This window comes from Teleopsis dalmanni, chromosome 2 (assembly GCF_002237135.1).
Source record: "Teleopsis dalmanni isolate 2A chromosome 2, ASM223713v2, whole genome shotgun sequence".
In the NCBI taxonomy this organism is placed as follows: Eukaryota; Metazoa; Arthropoda; class Insecta; order Diptera; family Diopsidae; genus Teleopsis; species Teleopsis dalmanni.
Window position 1 is genome coordinate 98,283,092 of NC_051847.1, and position 10,746 is coordinate 98,293,837.

A 10,746-nucleotide genomic window follows, 5' to 3' on the forward strand; every position below is an offset into this window, starting at 1 on the left:
GAGAATAGCATTTTAAGTTGTTTTCGACTATAAAAGATAACTATAAAAGATAGTATGGCCTTGACAAAGTGCAAGGCCATACTATAGTTTACGAAAAAAATTGGTTGTGGATTAGGTCAAGTCTTGAAATATACTTGGTAGCGTACTATGGGTTCACTTTGGATGCAATAAAATTTTAATTGATTTACTGCATTTGTGAATGTTTTAATAATTCCGGATACTTTTTACGTAGAATGTATCACTTCGACTATTTGCTTCAAATATTGATATGACTAATTCCATGTTTAAAATATTTTTTAATGAAGCATATTATCAATAAGCGTTTTTCAACCTATTAAGTTTTTATATGAAATAGATCCCGAATTATTAGTAATTAATATTGATCTATATTCATTACCGGAATAAGTTTAAGAAAAATGTTATTTCCTCTCGATTTCATTGATAAATTTCAGAAAAATTTAACAATAAAATTAAGTTTTCAAATTTGTTTTTGTGATTTGCAAACTTCATTAAATGTTTTTAGTGGTAAAACCCTCAGATAACATGTCTAATGTGCAATAAAATACGAACTTTGTCATAATAAAAAATATTTTTCTCCGACAATCAAAATATTTCAATAAAGATAAAAATGTTTTATGTGAATATTTTTTATATCTCAGTTCGATTTTTTACTAGAAATCAAATTTTCGATACATAAACATACGTAATGGATTTCTTATGGTCTGTAATTACTTTACGAACCTATTTTATCTTTCCGATATCACAATTTTTAGATAATTTTTAAGTTTAAATATCAAAACATACCACTATGTAAGAAGTTTTCATTTAGTTCAAATTGGTTGAGATTTTATTTAGATACGGAAAGTTGACGGTACACATTCGCATAAAATATACGGAACAATCAAAAAGTGATTATATCCTTCAATAATCGACGTTAAAAGGACTTTCATCCTTTTTCGTCTATATTTGAAAATTCTTTCATAATTTTAGTTAATTATTACTAAAAGGATCTACCTTAAAGTTTTGCAAAAACTAGAATCTAAATATGGGTGTACGTATACGTTTTTATATGGTTGATATTATAATGTTTTTATACTATATATATACGGGTACCTACTTATAAAAGGATATAGTTGGACATGTCGACATTTTAAAGTCTAATATACTAAAGCGATTAATGTTAAAACAATTTTGAATAACAACTTTATAAAAAACATTTATATAATTAAATATGATAAAAATATACAATATCATATATATCATATATAACTATTGAAATATAAAAAAAAGATTTTTTTTTGTAAATTCAAATTAATTTAAGTGCTCAGATCAAAAAACTTTTTATTTTTTAAAATAAAATCATTTAAATACATTAAATAAATGAAAAAGTGAATATTTTGAAAGGATATAAAAAGGACTTCAAACAATTAATACTGATGTGATCTTTACAAGAAGAATAGTCTGAAAACGTGCATGTATTCCATTAATAACTAAACGCAAACAAAGGAATTAGTTACTCTAAAGTCATATAGACTTACTAAGTCATTTTTAGTATTAGTGACCAATTAGTAACTACTCTAAAGTAAAATAGACTTACTAAATCATTTTTCGTGTTATTGACCAATAAGTGACTACTCTAAAGTCATATAGACTTACTAAATCATTTTTAGTATTAGTGACCAATTAGTGACTACTCTAAAATAAAATAGACTTACTAAATAATTTTTAGTGTTATTGACCAATAAGTGACTACTCTAAAGTAAAATAGACTTACTAAATCATTTGTAGTATTATTGACCAATTAGTGACTACTCTACAGTAAAATAGACTTATTAAATAATTTTTAGTATTAGTGAGCAAGTAGTGACTACTCTAAAGTAAAATAGACTTATTAAATAATTTTAAGTATTAGTTACCAATAAGTGACTACTCTAAAGTAAAATAGACTTACTAAATCATTTGTAGTATTAGTGACCAATAAGTAACTACTCTAAAGTCATATAGACTTATTAAATCATTCTTAGTATTAGTGGCAAATTAGTGACTACTCTATAATAAAATAGATTTATTAAATAATTGTTAGTGTTACTCACCAATTTCTTTGACTAATAATGTTTTCATATTGGGTTGTCGTATTGTTCGAATCTTGATTTATTTAAGAAATTGTTTATTTGCTATAACCGCCTTCTGGTATCGTCATTTAATAATGCAAGTCTACATTCATTTAATTCTAATTCATATACTTGGAGTTGATATAGCTCTGCATATATGTGAAGTATTTTGCCTTTTTATCAACTTCTTCCATATCTTGTAAAACTAAAGCAGACAATTTTAATTACTTATTGAGATTAGTTCAATGCTGATATTTTCAACTTCTCCGGTGTGTATAAAATTTTCGAATAGATTTTTTCAATTTTTCTAATGATTTTAATGTAATGTCCGAAATTTGAAATACGTTTAAGATTACTTTAAGCTATTAAATTAATCTACTATACTTAAGTGATTATGACTCATAAAAACTTTATTTACTACAACTTGTGCTCGATAGGTGATTTTGTAGCAATTATATCGAATAGATTGTTTTATACATTTTTTTTCAAATAATCGTTGGTAGAATCGTTTTAAAATGTTTCTTGGAAATTTTCTTATATGTTAATATGATTACTTATCATTATTTACTCTATAATACAATAAAACTAAGAATCTTTTGTGAAGTTATGATGTGGAATAATATGTGAAAATCAATTTTCCATTCATTATAGAAAGCTTCAATTATTTATCAAAATCTTGGCATATGACTGTATATGATTAAATAGTGTTACAAGGTTTCAACAAGTAGACTGCTTTTCGTTGAGAAAGGATTTTCACTCTTCAAACTATGGAATCTTATTCGTATTAATTAATATGGTTTTCCATATTCAAATGATTTCGGCTTTTGCAATATATCCACAATTGGTATTTGGGCTAGATAACTTTCCTGAACCTCACAGTTGCCTTAAAAAAATGCCTATCGAATTGAAATGCATCCACATATTTGAGAAAAGCATTTTTTGCATTCTTAAAAGTGCACTAAGTATTTAAGATTAATTTCAATGTAACTGTACTAACTATATTAATTGACTATACTAATTGTTGCATATGTTGCTTTATATGGCAGGGTCCGATTTTGATATTATGTTAATGTGTTTTGTACTTCACCCAAATAATTTATATCAATATTATATTATGCAGAAATTGTATTTTGCATACAACTTTAAAAGTTTTCAAATTTATTATAAGGAATTTAAATTAATTTAATACGCTTGTTTGAATTTATCTATTAGAAAGATATATCTGTATAAAAAATCGATCACGTAACATTTTAGTGCAAATACCCTCAGAATTTAACTTCAGTGCAATTTATAAGGGTTCGAGCTTATCATGCAAGCAGAATATCTGTGCCCAGATTGTGAAATTAGTTAATACCAACAGAATTTATTATAATTTGCCCTGCAATAAGAGAAATTTGATTCATTGCAATACTGGAAAAATGCCGATATAAAAAATTTTAACCTTGTTAGTTTGATATGTCACATGTGGTACTTAATTATTAATGTTAAATATAATATATTTTAAGATTTATTTTTTTTCAATATCAATTCTCCATGAGTTATGTTTTTCGTATTAATGGCTATGCTTTGTCAATTGACTTTTCATTTCTTTTGCTTTAGTAGTAACTTTTAGTTTATTATTCTAATATTGAAGGTTATCATATATATTTCCGATTCACGAGATGTATGTATTGTTCCTTTTGTTTAATTTTAATAAGTACAATATTAATTTATCATTGAATTTGTTCTCCGCTATATAAAAGTATATAATGTGGTGGTCTTTCTATATACGTAGGCCTGAACTGAAATTTATGAGTTCTTCTTCATTCCCTCCACTTTATTAATGCAGTATAAAGATAATTTAACTTATTTTGTTTAATATTGCTATAATTATTAATAATGCATCTACTTGTATGGAACAATGAACTCTCCACTGATCAATATATTAGATATTCTTTGTGACCATCTTTTCTTCACTATATATATTTTATATATGTTGCTAGCATCATTTATCGACATTAACCCCCAACATTCGGCATTATGTACTTGTATTTCTAGTTTGTAACGTTACTTTACTTCAATTTAATAATATAATTCTCGCTCTGTAAATGTTTCTAGTGATAGTCTGTGCAGAATGACAAATCATGAAATTTTGTAGCGCTTGTTAAGTTCCTCAGAAACTAACCTAGTCAGCATCTTTCATCTTGCACTTCATATTTTTGCGTTCTACAGCACAGTCTATAATTCCTGTTACTTTTTAAATAATTTTAGGGTCCATGCTTTTTATGGTTTTGAATGAGTTAAAATATTTAATTTAAATTTTTAGTCATAATTTTATTTTCTTTCTTGTGGTTTTTTGTTATTAAAAGAGTACTTTATTTTAACTTTATTATGCGCCTAATATGTATATCTATGTATCTACGATATGCATATGCATATTGCATTTCTGATGATGATATAATCAAAATGCAATTTTATCACAATTAAAAAACTATTTTTTTGTTGTATAGAAACGAATTTAAAAAAAAATAAATTTATTGATTTGCTGAAATGTTACTTAAACGTGGTAGTTGTAAAATTCGATATTAACGATCATACAGAAATTGAACGTTATTTATTTTATGGTATTTTAAATATTTTCCGTTTGGCTATTTTGATAATAAAACTAATAATTAAACAGTAATTCACTTTAGCGTTCAATAAATGACACCGCCGAATTCTGCTTGGATACTTAAGCTGAATCACAGTTGCATAGATACGCGTGCGCTGGCTAGAAAAAATACAGCAATTCCAGATTAGATAAGTAAATATTTATATTTACAAGTCGAATGATTGTTTTATTGGCCAATAAAAGAGCAATTAAAATGAAATTAAAATATCGCTAAATATTGTTATACTCATATGTATATATATATTATCTAATTATTTATATAAATATAAATTTTTTATGGATATATACTTTCAGTTTAAGTCGAAATATCACATTGATGTTGACTTTGAAGTTCCAAAAAAGTTGAATTGGTATTATGCTCCTCTATATGCTGTATTCTGGTTAATATTATATTTGTCCATTGTGGTGACTAGTGTCAGCCATCTGCCTACGCCACTCAACATTAAAGATGAGACTGACAACACAGAATCATTTATAGCGGAACGAGCCGAACGTATTTTAATAAATCTAGGCCGAATCGGACCAAGAGTGGTAGGCAGTGTAGCAAATGAAATAACTACGGTTGAATTTTTAAAGCAGGAAATAGAGAAAGTTCGAGCCCAAGCTAGTGATTATTTTGAATTTGAGGTCGATGTTCAAATTGCAAGTGGAAACTATATGCATTGGTCTATGATTAACATGTATCAGTCAATTCAAAATGTAATTGTTAAACTGAGCATGAAAGGCTCCACAAATGAAAACTATTTGCTAATGAATAGTCACTACGACTCCGTACCAGGAAGTAATGGTGCGGGCGACGATGGATCTATGGTTACGGTTATGTTGGAAGTTATGAGAGTAATTTCCAAAGGTCAAGGTCCTTTAAAGCATCCCATAGTTTTTCTTTTTAATGGTGCTGAAGAAAATCCGTTGCAGGCATCACATGCATTTATCACTCAACACAAGTGGGCCAAAAACTGCAAGTACGATTATGAAACATTTATTATAAATTATATATATGTATTGTATAAAAATAGAGGAAATAATCAAAAAACTACAATTCATTGTTATTTAAATAAGCAATAATATTCCAACGCTGACTAAATAAAATAATGTAGGTATTAATGATATAGTATTAAATTACTCAACCACTTCTTATAACGTCTTCACTTTACATATATTATAAGATATCCCAACTGATCTAAACATAGTATTTAGAAAATAATGCTACTTAACTGTTTAAAATTATATAGGAAATTCTTCAAGCAAACACTCTCTTTCTGATTATCTACCGGTCATTTTTCTAAATTAATTAATTTCAAATATTAAGCCAATTTGCTTGAGTTATAAGTTTTAGGTTTGTATCGGAAGAGTTACGATTTTGATAAGACGTTTCGGAAACTTAAAACCTGCTATGAAAAGCGCTGCCTCTACATCTATATCAGATGTCCTACATAAAAGCAACTTTCAATATAAACCAACGTCAGTATATACGTACAATGTGTTAAAAATTTAATAAACTCTAGAATTATCCAACAGTTTTGTGGCTAAAGCACAGTACAAAGCTTGTTTATATGCTGAAAAAAGCACTATGTAGAATAAACTTGTCTTCGTACTCATATAACCAGACAATTATTCATATAACAATCTTTTTAATCTCTGTTAGTGAGTAATCTAGAATAAATGAAGAAACGCTCATTTTCATTACTGATGAATTTTAGAAACTTTCTAAAATATCGAAATTTTCTTCAAAAAATTCAAACTGGGGTCAGATTAACCGGATGGTATAATTCATAGAGAAATATCAAATACAAAATATAGCATTCTTCTTGAACTATCATCTTTGAAAAATAGATTTAAAGAAAGTAGAGTGATGCGTGTAACTATATGGAAAACAAAGAATGGAGAAAAAGAAATTTTTATGGTTTATATGGTTATCGATATATACTCTTAGCATAATAAACACACCCCTTATTTACAAAGGTATGAAGTATATATTCACTTTATTTTTGAGTAAGAATTCATTCCAGTTGATTATTATTATTATGACTGATCAGTCATAACTCCAACGCTTTGATTGTCCTAAAAACTAAATTATGATCGTAATGTTTGGAGCATATACATTATTTAGTACATTAATAATTATTTATTTATTAATTATTCGGTTCTATTTTGTTCAAAAAATAGAATGCAGAACAATGTTTAAGAATTTCTCAATCGAAAAAATTGTTCTCATCTTAATATTTTGATAATTGATTCCTAATAAAAATTTTAAAAAATGCATATTGTGTTTAAGATGTAAAATAGATAATATGTCTCACAAGCATCACTTTTGCTGTTTTAAAAATACACTAACTTTAATTAAATATTATCAAATCAAGTTAACATTTATTTGTGAATTCTTAATTTAGAGCACTTATTAATTTGGATGCTGCTGGCAGTGGAGGTCGGGAAGTTCTCTTCCAATCTGGACCAAAACACCCTTGGCTAATGCGTTATTATCGTGAAGTACCACATCCTTTTGCCACAACAATGGGAGAAGAAATTTTTCAGGCAGGTTTAATACCTTCGGATACTGATTTTCGCATATTTCGTGACTATGGAGGAGTACCTGGTATGTAAATAGGTTACTACTTTTAAATACAATTGTGTTAGTCTTCTGTATTTAAGGACTGGATATGGCATATACTTTCAATGGTTTCGTTTATCATACTGAACATGATCGGGTAAATACGTTTCCCAAAGGATCATTACAAAACACAGGTGATAATGTTCTAGTTTTAGCTAAAGCAATAGCTAATGCTCCTGAAATGGAAAATACATTGGTAAGTACATTTGTAACACATCTATTATGATAGGTTAAATTTGAAAAATATATTTCAATTTTAATTCTATTTGATTTTAATTTTAAATCTATTTTATTTTGGCTTATTTTGGTAGGAGCATGAGGATGGTCATGTTATATTTTATGACTTTTTGGGTTGGTTTATGGTATTTTACAACAAAACAGTTGGAATAGTAATAAACATCATTGTGTGTATTGCCGGATTATGCGCTATAGGGGTATCATTATTTTTTATGTCAGCGCGTTCAGGACTTACTTGGAAAGCAGTTTTGATTCGGTTTGGAATCACATTTTCCATTCAAATAATTTCTTTAGCATTGGGCACGGGTTTGTCACTATTAGTTGCTGTATTTATGGATGGTGTAGGTTGTTCGATGACATGGTTTACAGAGAACTGGATTTTGGCTGGTCTCTACTTTTGTCCGATGTTTTTCGGAATGGGTATTTTGCCAGCTATATATTTGGATAGAACAAAAACTGTAAGAAACTCATATTAATTATCCTTAAATATTTAAAAATATTTCTTCTTAGGATCCTCTGAGCTTGGGCTTTCGTATACAACTCTTTATGCATTGTCATTGTTTAGTAATGATTCTGCTTACGATAATTCTAACTGCAGTTGGTATTCGATCCAGTTTTATGTTTATGATAGCAGTATTTTTTGATATTATTGCATTGATAGTAAATTTGCTAACCAAATGGCATCGAAAAGGTATTTTATTTATATTTTATCATCGCATTTAATAACATATGTAAATGAAAATTTTAGCTTATTGGTTTGCTATTGCTGCGATTATATGTCAAATATTACCATTTATATATTTCACATCTATAACTCAAGAAGTTTTTAACACAATGTTACCTATGATGGGACGATCCGGATCTGGCTCAAATCCTGATTTAACCATGGCTTTAATAGCTGTTTTTACTACAATAATGTTTGCTGGTTTTATAGTGAGTTAAAATAAGTAATTATGCATGTATATAAATGCTAATGGATATTTTTAATAGATTCCACTTTTCCTATTCTTCCGTAAAACGAAAACGATTATAATGTGCTTTCTAGGCATAACCATACTATTTATTATAATAGCCGTTACGCCAGCTGGATTTCCATACAAGGCTATAACCTCTGCGCAACGCTTTAATTTAATTGTAAGTCCTCACTTGTAATTTAATGTCTATATAATAACCTGTTTGAAAATATATCCAGCACGTTCATCGGCGTTTGCATAATGCTGATAACACAATACGTACAGATGAGGCGGGCATATATATATATCCCCAAGATCGGAGAACAAACACCGCAGAAGGTAAGTGTTTATTTATAACTCTTACAATGTAATTCGTAGCGATAAAGCTACAGAAAATATACAAATTTCTGCAAATTTACAGTACATTTTTTTATTTTCAGATCACATAAAGGAGTTGGGGAATAAACGTCAACTGAGTGAATTGTGTTCTGAAGAAATGTTTTGCGGTATTCCATTATTCAATCATCGTTGGCATAAAGCGAGGTTTGTATTGTGTATTAAAATTAAAGTCAGAAAAAAAACTTAAAATACATTAAATGAAATATTTTATAATAATAAGAATGAACCAAAAAAATCAAGTTAGCGATAAATCTTACTGACGAATAAAAATTACATTAATCGATTTTGAAATAGAATAAAACCATAACAAGACGATGTATAATTTCATGAGATTTTTAATTTATTTTTAATTCTTTAGAGATCGAAGTTTTTGGGTGCCAACAGATGAATATCCCATTCTACCTGAGGAGTATCCTGAACTTATTTTACAAAATACTGTTACGCTCGAACAACCTACACAAAGGCGATATCAGTTTGCTCTAAATGGACCAGATCACATGGCAATTTTTATTGAACCACAAGAAAATACAAAAATTGTGAACTGGACTTTTAATCAAACAATGCTGGAAGAGAAGTGGGAACCGCCATTCTTTATATATTTTTCATACGGTATAAGCAATGCAACGCTTGAATTTTCAATCGATATAGAGGTACGATTAATATATTACTGTGTATATAAAACTAATTAAACAAAATTAAATTTAAGTTTTCAATTACTCAATAAATTTTTTAAATTTCTTTACACAATAGAAATCGGATTTAAGTTTTGACTCTCCTAGTCTGGAAATTGGTATTGGAGGACACTGGATTCATCACCAAAAAACTCGAAGTGAAAGTTTGGAGAAGTTTGTACAAAGTGCACCTGATTATTGGACAATTACTGACTGGGTGGCATCATACGAAAGCTGGCTATTTTAAAGTATTATTTAAGTTCTTAATATAAAACCTTTTTTAAAATACTCGTAAATATATTAAGTTTTGCCTTAGTTTTTAGATAAATGTAAAATAAATTCCCAATAAAATGTAAATATTGTATTAAATAGTTTATAATTGGAGAATGAGTATTTTCTTAGGTATAATTTAAACCAACTTACGTCATAAATTGTTAAACTTATTCATGTTTAGTACATTGACGAAAAAATTACGGCGATTCACTGTTCAACGATTATTTGTTAAAGGTTAAGCAATGGTTATTAGACTTCATTAGATTATATCAGAACTATGTAACATATTTCAAAGAGATTTACTCCACAGAACTCGAGTTTAATTATAATTAAAAGGAATTAAAGAGTCAATACTCCGTTAAAAACCTACATAATATGCATTAAATAAATTCGTATCACCTTTTTCATTAGAACAAAACGGCATTTATGAATTCATCGTGTCAGTCTGATATAACTTAATTTAAGTATATTAAATATTAGAGCGACATTACTTAATGTACCTAGAAACTTGTTTCATCAAGAATCTTAGTCTTATTTGTAAAAGTGTTACTAGTAGTACTACAAAACTGGACATCTTTTTCTGTGTTACAGCTTTTACGTGACACTTTGCAAACACTATATTATTATATATACATCACACTAATACAAATATCATGTGTAGTTCTGCTTTGCTTTTCGAATCTTAATATTAAACACATTTGTTTATATAATTACAGCTAGTAAAAAACAACACCAGAAATATTAGCAAGCAATTTTATACTAACATTGAAGGTCACAATTGCTAATGTTATGTTAAGAATTAACTATCAATCATAAGACTTTATTTTAAAAAGCGCTGAATTAT

The 10,746-nt window shown here is 27.8% G+C and overlaps 1 protein-coding gene across 1 annotated transcript; it reads left to right on the forward strand.

Annotated features, from left to right (window-relative positions):
• Window positions 1-850: 850 nt before the first annotated feature.
• On the forward strand, window positions 851-9,935 carry LOC119685618 (endoplasmic reticulum metallopeptidase 1). The gene is made up of 12 exons (XM_038099957.1): window positions 851-1,051; window positions 5,056-5,723; window positions 7,152-7,354; window positions 7,411-7,565; window positions 7,681-8,064; window positions 8,117-8,297; window positions 8,355-8,539; window positions 8,597-8,740; window positions 8,799-8,898; window positions 9,000-9,102; window positions 9,317-9,608; window positions 9,709-9,935. The coding sequence occupies exons 1-12, from the start codon at window positions 1,046-1,048 to the stop codon at window positions 9,874-9,876; spliced, it is 2,589 nt and encodes an 862-aa protein (XP_037955885.1). The 5' UTR covers window positions 851-1,045; the 3' UTR covers window positions 9,877-9,935.
• Window positions 9,936-10,746: the final 811 nt, after the last annotated feature.